The following is a 19,229-nucleotide window of genomic DNA, read 5'->3' as shown; positions in this document are numbered from 1 at the left end:
AAAAAAAAAAAAGATCTAATTTCTAAAATGTAGGACATTTTTGCTAAAAAGTATAAATTTTCCCCATACAGTTTGGGACACCTGGTATAACTTAGAATTACAATTCAATCACATTCAAACTCACATTAAATAAAAAATTTGTATAGATTACATTAAATAATAATTAGTATAGTACATCAATTAAAGTGACACATCAACCTCAAATAAAGTACAGCTGTTCCTATAAGCTTTCCCTGACATCTTCATGGTAACATCCAGCTGGAAAAGCCATGAGCTGCAAAAGAGTTTACAAAGCATGTACAGGAGCTCATTGTTAAAAAATATCACTCAGGAGAGGATTAGACAATCACTCTAAAGACAATCAACGAGTATAGGAAATATGGCACAATATCTACATTACCAAGAACAATGCATCTTCAAAAACTGATGAGGAGACCAGATAAAATCTAGTCAGGTGAGGCCTACAGAAACATTAAAAAATATTGCAGCAATTTCTGGCAAGGATTCCCTGCTCCTGAATTTTTCAGCCAAACCCATTCCATACAATCTCCCAAAACTTTGTCATAATGTGTTATGGACTGATGAGACAAAAGTTAAACATTTTGGCTATAATACTAAAGGATATGTTTAATAGCACATCACCAAAAAAAAAAGCATGGTGGCAGAAACATCCTGTCAAATGGAACTAAGGCACAAAACTACAAAGCTTGATAGATTGAGGGTTTGGAGCGGCTCGGCCAGAATCCACATCTAAATCCAATCAAAAATCTTTGGAAAGACTTGAAGTGGAAAGGAAGAATGGCAAAATATTGCCACGTCAAGATGTGCCAAACAGATACTCATACCAAACATGATTAAACGCCATGATAAAAATCGAAAGGTGAAATTGTCCAAAATGTCTCGGTAAGCTGAAGCATTAAGAGTTCCTTTCACTGGAACTAAGGGGCCGAGCCCAACCCCTGAATTCAATGATTTGGAGAGGTGTCCCAAAACTTTTGGCAAGATAGTGTATATACACTGCTTATAGCCTATGTAATCTTATCGCAGTTCCATGTTTCAACACGTGAACACTGCATCAGCTGTTATTAACAGGCACACAAGTTAGATTTTAGAGCTTGCTTAATAAACCAAACCAAAATATCCTAAATCATGATCACTGGTTATATCATCTGCTTTATTTTTCAGATGCAATGCAGAACTTTTTGGACTCTGCATGGACATCTTTTAAGAACGGACAGCTCATAGGATGTTATTTGCACCAAAACTTAACTTTGCATTTAAACAAATCAGCCCAGACAAGTAAATGTCAGTTAAGGACTTTTGACTAGACTTTTTAACAATCGCGCACAGAAGTTGCACACAGACATACACTCACAATTATTATGCATATATCATAAATCACTGCAGATCATTCACACGTTTGGTCTGTTTGTGCGGATAAACAATAAAATATATTTCTTCAAAATGAATAAAAAGGACGTATTAAATCAACATAAGTAAATATTGGATCAACACGAGTTACTATTTTTTTTTTGCATTTCCTTTATTTATTTATTTTTAATTACGATTTTTTAAAATCATGACTTTTTGGGGCCTTTAACACACTTCTTCCTCTGGTATCTCAAATGTCAGCCTGATCCTGATTGAACAGGTCTCTGCATGTCGGCTAGAACAGCGCCAGGTAGTTTTTGAGGCAGGTCCCATTATTATTGTTTAGAACGTGATTGTGAAAGGAGTCTGTGTACAAATGTGTAGCACAGCCTACATAAACTTCAGAAATGACTGTTTGGTTCGATTATTAACTTTACATTTCTGTCATTTCTTTCTGAAAAGGTTTCACTTTCTCAAAGATTTATCTTATACCCTTTATTCAGTACAAATCTGAGCATCGTAATTGTACACTGACGTAAATATGACTCACCTAAAGTTGATGATGTTTCCTCTTGCTTTGTGTCTTCTGCGCTCTGCTATATAAGAACATAATTCAAAGTTACGCAATACTCAGACTTTGTGTTTTATTGAATAAAAATCCCTGTCGTGTAAAACATTAGTTAAAGGAGTATACTAATGGTCAAATCTACATAAATAACTGTCATTGATTTCATTTGTGTCCACTGGTATTGAAACAGCTTAAACATTCTTTAAAGAATTTTCAGATTTTGAAGACACTACTTCGAAGGTTTGGATGAATAGTGCAATTGTCCATTTCATTTTGAAGTCCTCCATCAGCCTGATCATGGCGCCTTCTAAAAGCTAGATATTTTTTCATTCTTGGCCCATACTTCCTTTGCGCCCATAGAAAAAGTGACACAAATTTCCCACTTAACGTATTGGATAATTAGCTGAATATACTAAAAAGATTGTTTGTGCTGTGCCTACAAGAAAGTAGGTCTTGTATATTATTTATGATTCTTGGTTTATCATTGACTGACTGATACAGGAAAATAAAGGTTTTGGGCCAGACCTTAACCTCAGGTAATTTAACAAAGCTCAAACCCTCTCCGATTTATAAGCAGGTTTTTATGGATGACTTCAGACAATATCAGCCAATAAGATTTTGCTAGTGATATGGCAGGCTCGCATGTGTTACTGACTTCGGTATATAAGAGAGATAAATCTCCAGACCTCCAAATTACTATATACCTACCATATTTATGAGCCCTGATTTACTTTCATATCTATATTAAAATGCTAATGATTTTTCTATTAGTTTTTAGGTAATTCTCCATTATACTCTGTACCCACCACATTTAATTGTGCTAACAGAAGCCTATTGTATCTACTGTGTGTGATGTAGACCTTTAGTGAGAGAAGGCAAAGGCAAGACCAATGCAGAAGGTGGGGGGGGGGTACATAAGATGAAGTTACAGTCATGCCTTTATTGAACGGAAAGAGCTACGGACACAAGGCCAAGGCTAAGATGATGAAGACTTTCACAGCTCGGTATTTGCAGATTTTCATATTATTTGTATTTTCTTGAGTTCCTTATCTAATCTAAACCATCCCATCTGGCACAGTCAAGCATGTCACAAGATCCCATTTTTCTGATGTCTCTTGTGAACACCATCTAACCCACTTGGCTTATATCTGCGTCATTTTCTGCACTGTGCTGCTGCCACAGGACTAAATGATTAGATAGATGACAGGTATTCCTATTAAAGTGTCCAGTGAGTATGTATTGTACTTGTGAGACCACATTATTAAACCATTCATTTTTTTTCACCTTATTCTCAGAGCTATGAGCTGCCTCTGGGGCGTTCTCTGGATGAAAATGCTGGGCCATGGGATCTACTGCACATGCTTCGTCAGGTCTAGAGAAATCGAACACCAGTCAAACAAACAAACAAAAAAAAAAAAAGCACTTCCTTTTGCAGATTAAAAACTCAAATGGAAAAAAAGTATACCTTTTACTGGATCCTTTCTTAGCCTCTGTTTTCTTCTGTTTTCCTTCAGCTTGAAACATGTATAAATTTAACAGGGAATTAGATAAGGAAAAATGCTTTTTTGTTTATGGAGTTATCCTTCTAGTTACTGAGATTAATCTTCAGAGACTTTACTGAACCCATAAACCCATAGAAATGTGCTGGATCACCTTCCGAACATGCTGGGGCTCTGCCTTTACTCCTGCCCTCAGACATCTCAGTCACAAAGCGACTGTGCTGCTGCTGGAGGTCTCTCATTCCCTCCGGATCAGCACTACAATAACCCTGAGCTGTGAGGTTGGCTTCTAATGCTTTTTCTCTAGCTCCAAGGAAGAATAAGGCATCGCAGAAACGATAGTGGCCCTGCAACGCATCAACAACCAAAAACGAGAAATTACTAGGGAAGTGAAAACTGAGAAGTGTGTGTGTGTGTGTGCATGGTGGAATAATCTATATTGAAATAACAGAAGTGGATTACCTTAGCCCAGTCTTGCTGAAGTAGAACAGCTCGCTTACCATCACCCATTGCTTTTCTGCAAAGATTTTCGAATAAATATTGCTTCATAAGCTGCATAAAGCTTAAATTGAATTGAAAGAATATTTATTTCAATATTTATACGTATTAAAAGAAACCGTACAGGTATTTTTCACAACGAAGATAGCAGAGTGCTCTGTTCCCATATAAGAAGTGGTTGTTGGTACTAAAACACAATAAATTACAATATATATATAAGACTGAAATACAGTTCATAATTACTGCTCTTACATAACAGTCAGAGTATTGGGGACTTACTGATATTTAATGGCCTTTGTGTACCATTTCACTGCAAGTTCATACTTTTTCTTCTGAAACTGTTCATTCCCTTTGTTCTTCATTTCTTCACTTTTCTGTATAAACAGGTGAAGAGTGAATGAGGCTGGGTTTTTTTTTTTGAGGGGTGGTTGGATTTGACTTTAAACACTAAGGTTATATTTAAGATGAATACAAATAAACTAGATTTTAGACTAACAAGCTTGCTGGAATCTTACCTGTAAACACCATGGCTCTGGATTGAATGTCAACTCCATGAATGCTCTCTTTTTGCTATATGACATCACCTGTATGTAATGAGAATCTGAAAAAGACAAAACATGGACACATTTTGCAGCAAAATATCTCCCCAGGGAGTTGATGTTCAGCTCAAGTTTTAAGTATAGAGGTCTTGGCAAGTTCTAGAGATCTAAAGATTTTTGCAGCACATGCTTCACACACATCATGGCCTACGCCCTCCTGGTTGGTAGCTGTTGTGTAAAGGGAAGAGCTGCCTGATGAGTAAAGAAAGGGTAGTTAACTAAATTAAACTAATGGGGGAAAATTGTGGTGTTTTTTTTTCCCCCAGAGATTTTGTGCCTCAAAACACAAACTATTGAGTAGATTGCTTTGAATGAGAAAAGAACTGAACATCTGTATAGTCTGTTAACTTATTGAAGACTTTCAGAGGAAACAATGCTGCTCTTGCTGTCAGAGCTTACTAGTCTCACCGGGGTGAAAGAAGTTATTCACCGCATGCAGACTTACACTCAGAAAATACAAAATCTAGAACTTGGTGGCGTATTTGTTTTGATCCAAGATGAAGGATCTTCCTGCTTAGACCTGGAGGACCACATTCATTTAACCAGTTGACTGCCTTCGTAAGACCTTCTTCCTCCTGTGCAGAGAGAGAGAGAGAGATGCATATGCAGCATTTGTTACAGCACACACTCGGAAATGATTCGAAAGTGTTCCGCTTTCCTACTTCTGAGCTCATTCAAATGCGTGCAGCATTCAGTCTCTTTCACAATATCTGTCCTGTTTGTACATTAAAGCAATGTCAGAGTTTCAAGAAAATCACTCCGTAATGTAAAAAGCACCCTCCCATCACCATAAATGCAGGAAAACAAATCCAATTATAAACAGCTCTCCATCCACCCCCTCCATGATGAATTACAAACAGAGCCGAGCTCATTTTCTTACAGACTCATAAAGAAAGTTAAAGGAAATCACTATCTTTTAACATAATACCGTCTAACGTCACTGTGTGATTGAGGAACAACACTCCTGCACAACAATCTGTACATAAATGTTTATATCATGCACATGTTGGATCTATTGCACTTTTGTACACTTGCTCATATTTTCTTTTGTTTATTATTACACTTATTAAAATGTTGTAATATTCAGCGAGGTCTGGGTAGCTCTGTATTAGCTTTAAATGTTAGTGTTTTGCTGTGGTAACGTAATTTCACTCACAGGATCTGAACTGCAAATCTATCTATCTATCTATCTATCTATCTAATACTAGTACTATAGCCTATATATATAGTCAGTGCACAGTTTTATAAGACTTACCATTTTAAGAGACATGCTAATCATTACCAGCTCTCTTGCTTTTCTCTCAGGATCTATGTCTGCCAGCTATAAAGTCAAACAAACAAAAGAAAAGTGTATTTTCTGACACAAAATACTGCAAAGACACTTTCGTGAGATGGACAATACAGAGATTTCAAGCTGCACTGTAAAAAAAAAAAAAAAAAAAAAAGAGAGAGAAACGTAATACTTACACATTTTTCCACTGTGTCAAGAATGAGCTCCAAGATTTCAATTCTCTGCAGCCTTTTCAAACTCAAATCATTAGAAACACTGTGAATGACCAAAACACACACACACACACACACACACACAAAAACCCATTAGATTAAAATGCAGCCTGTAACATTAACATTAAGGTCATTTCATCAAGGTCCAACCATCTCGGGAACTGTACTGGAGGAATGAACGCCATTTGTTTCTTGATGTATTACTCAGTTGGTGTTTTCAGGATGGTCATGAAAGAGCGTTTTCGAACACATCACTATAAAAGGACGTAGCATACAATTTGTCCATTCTCATCAATCCATTCAGTGAGACCTTCTGCCCTGCAGATGGAGACATTACCATCCTGGAAGAGCCCACTCCCATCAGGATAGAAATGTTCCATCCTGGGATACAGGTGAGAAAGTCCCTCTAAATGGCCAGGTGGCTGTGCTAGCAAAATACGAAACTTTTTCTTTTCCTTTAATTGGTCACCAAGCTATATACAAGTCTCACAATAAAACTAACTTCAGTACTAAAAAACATCTTGTCGTATCTACCCAGACGAAACGAATTATAGTAACAAATGTAGCACTGAGAAACTATTAAGCAGCAAAATACAACTGTATAATAAATTACACTTTAAGCATCATCACAATAAACAGCTTTAGACAAATCCAGATGTTGATTCACATTTAGATCTTTAGGAGCAAAAACCAGAAGCAAGCATAAAGAGGAACGATGAAAAGAGGAAGAAAGACTGACTCAAAAAACCCACCCAAAAAAAACAATCCTCTAAATCATTAGTCTTATTAAACTGAATACCGTCATGTGCTGAATGTGATAAAAGGATGTTTAGTATGCTCATCATAGTTGTTCTGATCCTATGAATCCAGGTGAACTTATCTACTGAATTAAGGCACACAGAGCTGTAGTTTTCCTTCGATTTCTTGTTACTCAATGTCACTGTTAAGAAATTGACATCCAATTCCTAATATTCCTAACTCAATGCTTCGGCTGTCAGTTTGAGCTGTTTTTTTTTTTTGCAAGTGCTTAATCATAAACCACTTTATTATTATTTTTCTTCTATCCCATATCACATTGAATTTTTATATTAACATTTTAAATGTTTGTTGTTGTTTTTTTTTTGTAATACACTCTTGAAATTACAATATATAACCCCAAAACTTGAGTTGGGGAATTTGACTAGGGATGACAACACACTTGCACTCATCCTGCTGAAACCTTATTTAAATGTAAAGCAAACTGAGGCAGACGTCAGCCTGCAGGGGTTAGGCAACTTCTGCTTATGAAAGGAGCGTTGCTCAATGTGCTGAATGTTGTTACAGTCTGTTTTTTCTTAAATTACCAGTTTCAGGATACACCGATCAGGCATGACATACTGAGCAGTGACAGGTGACGTGAATAACACTGATGATCTCATCATGGCACCTGTTAGTGGGTGGGATACATTAGACAGCAAAGTGAACAATTTGTCCTCAAAGTCGATGTGTTAGAAGCAGGAAAAATGGACAAGGGTAAGGATTTGAGCGAGTTTGACAAATTGTGATGGCTACACGACTGGATCAGAGCATTTCCAAAACTGCAGCTCTTGTGGGGTGTTCCCGGTCTGCAGTGGTCAGTATCTGACAAAAGTGGTCATTGATGTATGTAGGGAGTGAAGGCTGGCCCGTGTGATCCAATCTAACATGATGAATCTAACAAATGCTACTGTTGCTCAAATTGCTGAAGAAGTTAATGCTGGTTCTGATAGAAGGTGTCAGAATACACAGTGCATGACGGGTCAGGGCTGTTTTGGCAGCAAAAGGAGGACCAACACAATATTAGGCCATAATGTTATGCCTGATCGGTATATGTGACTCAAAAGATGATAATTGTGTGCTTATACCACAGAAGCAAAAACTTACTTGGAGTCTAAGAAGCCCATGTCTACAGCCCAGGCTGTAGTGCTGTGATTGTCCTGTTGCCTGTACAGGATGTACCACCAAAACACTGATATGTGCAGCAAGTGTCCGGTCTCTCTCCTCAGCTCGGGATTTATTTTACCCCACCGCTTGTACAAAACGTCTAAAACAAATAAACGGAAAAACATTTGCCTTGTATCCAAATCGACTCACGTGGCACTTACACTGTTCATTTGTGTAACCTTACCAGGTGGCTCCATCTGGATGTATGGGAATTTGTCCTGATAAATCTACGACGAGAATTAAAACAAATCATTACAATGATCAATTCTTCCGAACGTCACCTTATAGCTGAATGGACTTCTTCCTCTACATACAATTTTAGTCTTGGGTTGGCCCGCATCTTGTCCATCCTCAATGTCAGAATCTTCAAACTCGAACATTTCATGTCTGGAATAGAACAAACACTTTTAAAACAAGATATCTCGAAAATTCTCTCAGAAACAACTGGTAACAAAGGCGAATTGTAGGGAAAATAATAGACATGACATGACATGCCTATGAATAAGAGTCAAAACTACAATGACCTCATTTAGGATCATAAACACACACAAGATAAGGAAATAACCTCGCCCTTGGTTTGTTTGCATTTTGATGATTATACGTAGTAGAAAAACCTAAATGGTGGACAAACTCTAACAGCTGTTTATTATAAGGTCTTGTAAAATATGTCCAAGGGAGGGTTAGTTATTTCCTTGGTGTTATGACAATGTTTTTTAAAAGTACAGCAGCTCTTAACAGATGTTCACTAAATATGTGGCTAAAGGCGTGATGCCTAACAAAATTGAAAGAGAATAGACATGATTAAATCATAGATCTCGAAAGAGAAAAGCTGTTTATTGATCATCTTTAAGGGATGTCAATGTGCTACATGCTGGATCTGGACTGAATACATTTGACGCTAGCCTTAGCCACGTCTGGGAGAACAGGTCGGCCCAACTAGTTCACAAATAACAAAGAACAAAAACACAGTTCACACGGTCACGGCACAGCTATGGAGGCATTATGGTGAATAAGTAAAAAGACTGATGGCACCAACCTTTCCATGGTTCCTCGGGGCTGAGAAGGATTTTCAGCAACATAAAGAAACGTACGTTTTATTCTAGCATGGGTTATTTGGATTTAGCAACATAAAACAGGTTTAGCATCGCCCCCTGCTGACGGGATGAGGAACAGCAACAAGAAGTCTTTTGAGGGTTTTCGCGTTCTTCGGAAATTCAAAAGAAAAACGTGGGCTCGGTTCCTTCACGGTTTAAGACTGGGAGTCGATTCTTGAATCGATTCACTGTGCGATTCAAGGCGACGAGAGTCATTTTCAAAGAATTATGAACCGTAAACTTTGCCTCTGGGACCAGTTCTAGTTCTTTCTATCTATCTATCTATCTATCTATCTATCTATCTATCTATCTATCTATCTATCTATCTATCTATCTATCTATCTGTCTGTCTGTCTGTCTGTCTGTCTATCTATCTATCTATCTATCTATCTATCTATCTATCTATCTATCTATCTATCTATCTATCTATCTATTACTCTCACGTGTACACACACACACACACTTCAAACCACTAAAAAACCTCGGAGAGTATATGGGAGTCGATTCTTAGACTGGAATCGAGCAGACATACATGCAGTGCTGATCCAAACCAGCAGATGGCAGTCGGTAGCACTGAAAGACTCTGAACCGCTGGAAAACCAAGTGAACGACACATGAAAGGGAAGTATTGTGTCGATCGTGTCTTATTTATATAAATATTTATTTATATATATATATATATATATATAAACATTGGTATGTAGTAAATTTGCTTTTTTAAAGAGTTAAGAATATAGTCATGTAACAGAGTATGTTATGGAGGGATCCGTTGCGTAGATGAGCATATGCACTATTGAAATGTAAACTCTGCTAGTTACCTGAATTACAGGTGAGATCGTTAGATTCATCATGGTAGAAAATTCTCCCTCGCCTCTGCCTGAGAGGGCGATCTATGGGTTTGTCCTCTTCCTGGGCTCGCACTTTGCATTTTGTAAGCACCTTAACGTGTTAAACTAATCACAGTCATTATAAATACTGCATATATCTGGGGGGTTACAGATGTTCTAATTTGCTGTGTGTGTGTGTGTGTGTGTTTTCAGTGCTTTATTTAGTTTGGGCATATGTTCCTGAGACCTGGCTCCATGCTGTCGGCTTGACCTACTGGCCCCAGAAGTATGTAAACCATGTTATTTGATAACCAAGAATGAATGAGAGAAAATGAAATAGTGTGCCTTTATATAATAGGCACATGGTATTCATCAGTCAGTGTACAGTAAGTGCTGGGTTCTGGATGATCTACAGAGCAAGCTTTTTGCCTTTGGAGCAGAAACTAGTAAATTAGTACATAGACTAAGCGCACATTGTCCAGTTAAAATACAAATCTCACAAAAAGACGTATGACAAAACAGTATGGCTTTTTTCGTTTGTTTGTTTGTTTGCTGAACAAGCAGGTTACAATTTTTTTCTTTTACTGTTTGCTATGCTTGGTATTCAGAGGCAACATGGCACCTGTGTGTGTGATAGATAGAGAGAGAGAGATCCCCACATTGTTCTTATTATCTCATTGATAAGATATAACGCATTGCTCAACCCTAATATGTATTATCTAATATCACGTCATGGCAGTAAAGCATTGCAACCATTGTGCAAGCATTATTCAATAAAATCAATCAGAGCATCATTTACACACACTATCAGGGGATGTGGTAGCTTAGTGATTAAGGTGTTGAGCTACTGATCAGATTGTGAGTTTGATTCCCAGGTCCACCAAGCGGCCACCCCTGAGCAAAGCCCTTAACCCCAAATTGCTCAGTTGTATAAAATGAGATAAATTGTAAGTCGCTCTGGATAAGGACATCTGCCAAATGCCAGAAAAATGTAAATGAATATATTTAATCAGTAAAAACAAATAAATTTTTGTATCGCTGTAAGACTGATATAAAATTAGTCAGTACGCTGTTGGCTTTCAGTGTGAGATGTTTTTACCATTTTAGTAGTTGAAGATAACGCTTTCAAATTTTAGATGCTGAGAGAGCAGAAATCACATTTACTGAAGATATATTTATGAAGAGATTTTACACACAAATGTTTGTGTTTCAGAGGTTTTTTGTTTAACTTTTCTAGGAATTTATTGCCCCTAGTAGGCAAGGTAAAACTGAAATACTTAAGAAAAACTACAAGTTCTTAAAGTGCTGAGTGTCTACTTTCATATGCATCATTAATCACTGCTGTGGAGTGTGACATGAGAGAGAAATTCAATAGTGATCACAGGCACGACAATTTTTTATTTATTTATTTATTTTTTTTTGTCCTTTGGTAAAAAGAGTTAATTTACAAATTGAAAAAAAACCTAGACAGGTATACTTAAAGTGAAATGTGTGCAAAAATGAACTCCTGGTTATTTTCTCCAGGTATTGGGCTCTTGCCTTGCCGATTTATCTGCTGGTTGCTTTAACCGTGTGTTTTGTGCTGCTGTTTGGAGTCAATATGATAAACACAGCTCCGCTCTGTTCTGTGGACAACGTCACAGGTAAGACACCGTGTCTCCGTTTGATTATATGTATTTTGGATTCATAATACGTGGTGCTGCACAGGCTCTGGGATTTAGGCTCAGTGTTCTAACGCTTTAGAACACTATCATATAACAGTTCTTGTTCTGTGGCCTTTTTTTAAAATACATATGTCAAAGTTTACATGTTGTTCCTCTGACTACTTTGGTTTCCTCCCTCAGTCTAAAGACATTTTGTGTTGTAGGCTGACTGACATCTCTAAATTGTCTGTAGTGTGTGACTGGGCATGAATTACTGTGTGTGTGTGTGAGAGAGAGACATTGAGAGATCTGGGATAGGCTTCAGGCTCCCTGCAACCCTGTGTAGGATAAGCAGTACCGAAAGTGAACGAATAAATAAAGTGCATGTTAGAAATGAAATGAAATCAGAAATATCCACAGGAGGATTTCCAGATTCCACGAAATGTGACTTAAAATGTACCATTATCCCTTTACACATATACAAACACTGGTTATACTGCAAATAACTTTTTCTTTCTGTTATGAAAAAGATGACGTTGAGGTCTTTTATTCTGTAAAGTTATTGCATTCTCTGTATTTATTTATGCTATTTAGTGCTTTACTTTTCGTTTTGTACATTTGCTTTTTTCTTCTTCTTTTTTTTTTTTTTTTTTTTTTTTTAAACACCATCACACTACTTACCTCGGCTTGAATCCTGCCACACTGTGGTGTCTGAAGCGCAACGTTTCATCCCATTGTTCACTCTCTTAGAATAATCTCGGGATAAGATAACAAAGTTCACCAGAAATGAAGCTGGTCACACTGAACCACTTTATTTTAAAGTTTTAAAGTTATTTTGTGTAAAGTTACGCCGGGCACAAAAGTAGATCCCAAGAGCTACAGAATAATTTTTTTTAATGGCTTTTCCCTTTTACACCAGATTTGCATCAGCACTGTATGTAGTCTTATTCAAAATAACTAGATTAAATACAATTATCTTAAGGGATCTTTGTTATTTTATATATTTTTTTATTATTTTTCAAATTAATATATTGGTACCACAGCTTAATATATCGAGGCCAAGTGGCCACAGGGTATTTTTCTCTTAATTTGGTCTTAGCTAATTCCCACCCACAATTAACATACAGTAATGGGGGATTAATAATAATAATAATAATAATAATACATTTTATTTATAGGCGCCTTTCTCAACACCCAAGGACACCGAACAATGAGTTACAAAACAAAGCACATAGAAACAATACGACAAAAAACAAGCAACAATAACAAAAAAATACAGAAAACTGTGACTGTGTGAGAGGGCAAGTAAGATTTAGGAAGAGTAAGCAAGCTTAAACAGGTGAGACTTGAGTCTAGATTTAAAGATAGACAGAGAGTCAAGGTTACGGATGTCTGGAGGTAAAGAGTTTGATTAACATCTGCTGCCTTTGTGACACATGAATCCAGATGACTGTGTGTTTTTTTTTTTTTGGCTGCTGATGCTGTGATACAGAGCAGCGTAACTCACCAGAAGGAAAGAGCTATCCACCCTCTTCCGCATCCATGCGATCATGATTGGCCAGTGTCACTGTGATTGATGGGACAAATAGAGTGACATCCCACCCCACATATGTCCTAAAGAATGCTTGTACTTTCTTGGGATTCGAACCTGTGATCTCTGCACTATAGGGTGAATATACACTGAGCAGGCATAACATTATGAGCAGTGAGAGGTGAAGTGAATAAGACTGATGATCTCCTCATCATGGCACCTGTTAGTGGGTAGGATATATTAGGCAGCAAGGGAAGATTTTGTCCTCGAAGCAGGAAAAATGGACAAGGATTTGAGTGAGTTTGTCAAGGGCCAAATTGTGATGGCTAGACCACTGGATCAGAGCATCTCCAAAACTGCAGCTCTTGTGGGGTGTTCCCGGTCTGCAGTGGTCAGTATCTATCAAAAGTGGTCCAAAGAACCGGCGACAGGGTCATGTGCGGCCAAGGCTCATTGATGTATGTGGGGAGTGAAGGCTGGCCCGTATGATCTGATCCAACACAATATTAGGCAGGTGGTCATAATGTTACTCCCGGCTGGTGTACTGCTGTATATGTGTGTTGACATAATTGAGAATTTTCCACTTTACTCCAACCTTGGCATGGTTCATTAAAATATAATGGATTCACTGGCTTTGTGACGTAAATACACCATCAGACTGTCACACCTTAAATGAATTCTCAGTGTGTGTATAGACCTTTTCGCTTGTGCCTACTAAAGAATTAAATGGAGGTTCAGTTCTGGGTTCAGGTTACATGATTCATAACCATGACCTAATAATTAAAGGCCACAAGATACTTAGCCTGAGGCTTTCAATTTTAGCTTGTTGCTTCAAGGTATTAATTTGGAGCCACAACTTCTTAACAAACCTCAGCTCAGCAGCTCTGTACTAACTTTTAATGTCTGCTCATTTCTTTCTTTTTTATATATTTATTTATTTATTTTCATCAAACAACTTAGGTATTCATGACCTTATTCGTATTTTAATTAGAAAATTGTATCTTACTTTTTAGGTTCCAAATGTTTGGCTATCCTCATAGTGTACAACTCAATTAAGTAATACATAGCTAATTTTCTTAACATTATTTGATGCTTGTTAATATAGTCTGTTACTTGTTACTTGTCTCTCACAAAAGTCTTGTATTTTTTTTTACTTCTATTTCTCGTCAGATAATTTTGCCAAGACGCAGCTTCAGGATCCAGGCCAGAAAGGGGCCATACCTAGACTGCGAGATCTGTCCATTAGTGAAGCCAACCATCGTTTCTACCTCAAACACAATGAACTCTGAGACCCCAGGCCTTAGCAGCTTGATGCTGTGTCCTTGCATGATGCCTCATGCCTCCAGATTTCTGATTTGCATTGATCCATACAGATGACCAGCATCCAGGATTGCTTTTCATCAGCACTGGCTTCTAGAGTTTGCTGAGGTTTTAGATGCACCTTTTCCATCACTCACTCACGACAGCACAGACATTTGACTTTAAGGTGACCTCTCAGCGTAAGGTATGGTAAACACATGACCCTTAGAGGTGGAGTCTAGTCATGGCACTAAGCAGCGGGGAAAGGTTGCTGAACAACTACTCAGGTAGACGGACTTTTCACGGGCTGATTGAGAGGAAGTAAAAGTAGGAGTGCAAAGGCAGTGTGAGAACTTTTGCCAAGAAATAAACTTTGTGTTGTGTAGTTTTTTTTTTTTTTGTGTAGCTAAACTTTTGTTCTTTTTGCTAATAGATGGAGCTGCTATCAGAAAGTACAGCTTAAACTGCAAATTATGCAAGATTTCTGAATACTGTCTGCATGTTTTATTGTGGAACTATACAATTATATTTACAGTTATGACTATTTATATTAAAATGTGAATTTAAAAAAAAAAAAGTCACTTCTGTACAAATTTAATTTGTCTTTTCTGTAAGTGTTGGTAAAAAAAAATATAAATAAATAAATAAATAAATATAAATTTATTAATACTCCCAGTTCCCAGGGTTCTGTGATATGTATCTTGAAAGCTGTCCATGACTGTATACCTTTATTAAAATCACATGAAATTCATGGAGATCATCAACTGCTGTTTTTTATGGTTATTATTTGGCTGTCATAGCTGTAAGACTGATTGAAAGCAGTTAATTTAAACTATTTATAAAAGTATAAATAATAATATTGTCAAATTGAATCAGATTACAATATTCTATGTTTTATATCTTTCTTTGGACGGCAAAATCATGATTACTTTAAAGGGATCGAAGCCCAGTGCACGATTAAAACGAGATATAAGAAGCAGTTCTATAAAGGAACTATGGAAATTGTTCACGATGCTTAGAACAACCTGCTAGTCGATGTTCTTCTAAAGTCACGTAACTGATCTGCTCAAAAAACTAAAGATACAGCTTTGAATGTTAAGAGAATTTATATCAAATGTTGATTCGATTTATAATTGGGGAGTTTCCCCTTTCATCTGTTTTGTTTAGATTTGTTTTCCTTATCTTTTAAAGAAGCTTTCATTTTTATTACAAAAATGCATAGTACTGTATGTTTTTAACATTTTCTGTAGAAATAGATATTGAATATATGTATGTATATAGACAAAAGCATTGATCATTTCTGGAAATTATTTTATACAGTTTATATACAGGGGTTGGACAATGAAACTGAAATGCCTGGTTTCAGACCACAATAATTCATTAGTATGGTGTAGGGCCTCCTTTTGCGGCCAATACAGCATCAGTTCGTCTTGGGAATGACAGATACAAGTCCTGCACAGTGGCCAGAGGGATTTTGAGCCATTCTTCTTGCAGAATAGTGGCCAGGTCACTACGTGATGCTGGTGGAGGAAAACGTTTCCTGACTCGCTCCTCCAAAACACCCCAAAGTGGCTCAATAATATTTAGATCTGGTGACTGTGCAGGCCATGGGAGATGTTCAACTTCACTTTCATGTTCATCAAACCACTCTGTCACCAGTCATGCTGTGTGTATTGGTGCATTATCATCCTAATACATGGCACCGCCTTCAGGATACAATGTTTGAACAATTGGGTGCACATGGTCCTCCAGAATGGTTTGGTAGTCCTTGGCAGTGACGTGCCCATCTATCACAAGTATTGGGCCTAGGGAATGCCATGATATTGCAGCCCAAACCATCACTGATCCACCCCCATGCTTCACCCTGGGCATGCAACAGTCTGGGTGGTACGCTTCTTTGGGGCTTCTCCACACCGTAACTCTCCCGGATGTGGGAAAGACAGTGAAGGTGGACTCATCAAAGAACAATACATGTTTCACACTGTCCACAGCCCAAGATTTTCGCTGCTGGCACCATTGAAACCGACGTTTGGCATTGGCACGAGTGACCAAAGGTTTGGCTATAGCAGCCTGGCCATGTACATTGACCCTGTGGAGCTCCCGATGGACAGTTTTGGTGGAAACAGGAGAGTTGAGGTGCACATTTAATTCTGCAGTGAGTTGGGCAGCTGTGGTTTTTTGGATACAATCCGGGTTAGCACCCGGACATCCCTTTCAGACAGCTTCCTCTTGCGTCCACAGTTACTCCTGTTGGATGTGGTTCGTCCTTCTTGGTGGTATGCTGACATTACCCTGGATACCGTGGCTCTTGACACATCACAAAGACTTGCTGTCTTAGTCACAGATGCGCCAGCGAGACGTGCACCAACAATTTGTCCTCTTTTGAACTCTGATATGTCACCCATAATGTTGTGTGCATTGCAATATTTTAAGCAAAACTGTGCTATTACTCTACTAATTAAACCTTCATACTCTGCTCTTACTGGTGGAATGTGCAATCAATGAAGATTGGCCACCAGGCTGGTCAAATTTAGCCATGAAACCTCCAACACTAAATTGGCCAGTGTTTCAGTTTCATTGTCCAACCTCTGTATATACATACACACAGATCAGCCATAACATTATGAGCACTGACAGGTGAAGTGAATAAGACTGATGATCTCCTCATCATGGCACCTGTTAGTGGGTGGGATATATTAGGCAGCAAGCGAACATTTTGTCCTCAAAGTTGATGTTAGAAGCAGGAAAAATGGACAAGCATAAGGATTTGAGCGAGTTTGACCAAAAGGGCCAAATTGTGATGGCTAGATGACTGGATCAGAGCATCTCCAAAACTGCAGCTCTTGTGGGGTGTTCCCGGTCTGCAGTGGTCAGTATCTATCAAAAGTGGTCCAAGGAAGGAACAGTGGTGAATCGGTGACAGCGGCCAAGTTTTGGCAGCAAAAAGGGAGCCAACACTATATTAGGCAGGTGGTCATAATGGCTGATCGGTGTATATATAAACACAACACATATATTTTATATTAATCCATGCTTTTGTCTGTTTTAATCCATAGTTTATCAAATCTTGCTAAAAATAATAATAATTTTAAAAAACATGCTACTGTTTAGACTGTTCCTATGTGTATACATGCTCAAATCAGAAGTACAGAGTCACTGTAGAGCTCAGGGGGTTTCACCTCTTGAACTCAGACTAGAAGTGAAATGGTCACCTGGCTATCTGTCCATCTCCAGGACTTCACAGAAGCTCTTCAATCAGTCTGCTCACCTCTCCTGCCCTCACCTGTCCACCCTTGTCCCGTCCTGCCCCTCTGTCCTCGTCCCTCCTGCAGACAGGTAAAGGGTCGGCGGCCGCCACCTCTGCAGATAACCCGCCATAAACAAACAGAGTTGGTGTCGAGTGGCTGGCCACTGTTTAACCCTACTATTACCTTCAGCTCCACTGCCCTTCACAGAGCTGGACTCTGGAGATGGGAAAACAAATTGATTCTGTATATCGACCTTGCATTGTGTCTTAAATAAACCGTGTGTAAGAGTGGTGCAGGGCCTCCGTTATCCTCTGCCCTTTAATTAGGTTAATGAGCTCAATAGGATTATAAAAGGCTAATCACAGGTCTTGATCTCTGTGACAGCTGATATACATTCACTGGTCAGTTTATTAGGAACATTCATACAGGTCTCTGATCAGCCAGCCATGTGGCAGCAGCACAATTCATAAAATCTTTCAGATACAGGTCAAGACTATCGGGTAATTTTTGCTTGATGGTGCCAGACAGGCTGGTTTGAGTACAACTGTTGATCTGTAAATTTCACACATAACAGTCTCTAGAGTTTATACAGAATGGCACTAAAAAAATCCAGGGAGGGATAGTTCCACAGGCAGAAACACCATGCTGAAATGAATAAAAGTGTGATTTTGATGGATATTAATACCAGATGGGCTGGATTGAGTATTATAAAAACTGCTAAGGGGAATTTCACACACAAAATTCTCCGGAGTTTCCACAGAATGGGTTTGTTCAGTGCTTAGGCTTACACTCCTCCATGGGTTCTGGTGGGGTGGAGGGGGGCTAACATAATATGTTCATGTTTAGTAAGAAAAAAAAAACATATTACAACATAGCCCAAATATTACAATGACTGTGTTATAACTTCACTAGCAAGCTCAAAACACTGCTGGTATACTCCAATTTATTTATTTCAATGTGCCTCATTTAGGCATCTAGACACCGAACAAACCCAAAACATCAAATGGTCTGATAGTCAGCTTTTAAATCACATTTTAGACTGTTTTATTATAATATCTCACCATCCCTTTTTAATGTGTTACTTAGTTAGTGAGGAAACATGGAGACTTCCAACGTATAAGGGGTGTGTAAACTTTTGCACCCGACTATATCAGCTGTCACAGAGTATGAGTTGTAAACAGCTCACAGTGTCTTTTATAATCAAACATTGGCACTCAACTGTATCTCAGTTTTTGTTTTTCTCTATTAGGCTCAAGCTTGTGGCCTTGAGCTTGCTTGAAAAGCCATTTTCAGCTGATTATCTAAATCCTTTGTTTATTTTAAATGTTAGATCATAGTTTCAGATGTTTTGGTGAACAAAAACAATAACTATTCGTCCCCGTTTGGTTTCATATCCAATATCGCAATTTCATAACCAAGTTTCCCTTCATATTTTGTTGACAGGTTTATTAAAATGGATTGTAATGTTCGTGTCATGTGTATGGTGATACAACATAAATAACAACAAAAATACAAAAGGTTTTATAATAAATCTTTATTCATTACATATATAAGAAAAAAAAACATACATATAAATTCCATAAATGT

The 19,229-nt window shown here is 38.0% G+C and overlaps 2 protein-coding genes across 6 annotated transcripts in view; one reads left to right on the top strand and one right to left on the bottom strand.

Annotated features, from left to right (window-relative positions):
* ttc3 (tetratricopeptide repeat domain 3) overlaps positions 1-9,184 on the bottom strand; it is a 38,028-nt gene extending 28,844 nt beyond the window's left edge. For 2 of the 4 annotated variants that reach the window (XM_058411639.1, XM_058411641.1), the window contains exons 1-15: positions 9,037-9,182; positions 8,315-8,387; positions 8,185-8,227; positions 7,941-8,100; positions 6,003-6,081; positions 5,791-5,856; positions 4,981-5,110; positions 4,452-4,537; positions 4,216-4,310; positions 4,061-4,123; positions 3,901-3,955; positions 3,593-3,785; positions 3,405-3,453; positions 3,224-3,311; positions 1,922-1,967 (exon numbers count right to left, since the gene is read on the bottom strand). In XM_058411639.1, the coding sequence (XP_058267622.1) occupies positions 1,922-1,967; positions 3,224-3,311; positions 3,405-3,453; positions 3,593-3,785; positions 3,901-3,955; positions 4,061-4,123; positions 4,216-4,310; positions 4,452-4,537; positions 4,981-5,110; positions 5,791-5,856; positions 6,003-6,081; positions 7,941-8,100; positions 8,185-8,227; positions 8,315-8,387; positions 9,037-9,044 (1,234 nt within the window). In that variant the 5' untranslated portion in view covers positions 9,045-9,182. Of the gene's footprint in view, positions 1-1,921; positions 1,968-3,223; positions 3,312-3,404; positions 3,454-3,592; positions 3,786-3,900; positions 3,956-4,060; positions 4,124-4,215; positions 4,311-4,451; positions 4,538-4,980; positions 5,111-5,790; positions 5,857-6,002; positions 6,082-7,940; positions 8,101-8,184; positions 8,228-8,314; positions 8,388-9,036 lie in introns of all 4 variants that reach the window. The other 2 variants (XM_058411642.1, XM_058411640.1) reach the window with 2 other exon arrangements.
* A 492-nt stretch (positions 9,185-9,676) lies between these two features.
* Positions 9,677-15,111, top strand: pigp (phosphatidylinositol glycan anchor biosynthesis, class P). Of its 2 annotated transcripts, XM_058411649.1 has the most exons (5): positions 9,677-9,716; positions 9,925-10,025; positions 10,135-10,207; positions 11,446-11,564; positions 14,266-15,111. In XM_058411649.1, exons 1-5 carry the CDS (start codon positions 9,709-9,711, stop codon positions 14,382-14,384), a joined length of 420 nt encoding a protein of 139 aa, XP_058267632.1. In that variant the 5' UTR covers positions 9,677-9,708; the 3' UTR covers positions 14,385-15,111. The 2 variants fall into 2 exon arrangements, with proteins under 2 accessions (XP_058267632.1, XP_058267633.1); XM_058411650.1 differs by lacking the exon at positions 9,677-9,716 and having other exon boundaries at positions 9,723-10,025; positions 14,266-15,109.
* Positions 15,112-19,229: the final 4,118 nt, after the last annotated feature.

Source organism: Hemibagrus wyckioides, linkage group LG16 (assembly GCF_019097595.1).
Source record: "Hemibagrus wyckioides isolate EC202008001 linkage group LG16, SWU_Hwy_1.0, whole genome shotgun sequence".
NCBI classification, from domain to species: Eukaryota; Metazoa; Chordata; class Actinopteri; order Siluriformes; family Bagridae; genus Hemibagrus; species Hemibagrus wyckioides.
The sequence above is the reverse complement of the archived record's forward strand: the minus strand, read 5'-3'. Positions and strand labels throughout refer to the sequence as shown.

Bases quoted from the DNA above. Each gene is read 5' to 3' on its own strand.
- pigp (XM_058411649.1), top strand. The intron at 10,208-11,445 runs GTATGTAAACCA...TATTTTCTCCAG, and splicing joins TTGACCTACTGGCCCCAGAA to GTATTGGGCTCTTGCCTTGC. The intron at 11,565-14,265 runs GTAAGACACCGT...ATTTCTCGTCAG, and splicing joins TTCTGTGGACAACGTCACAG to ATAATTTTGCCAAGACGCAG.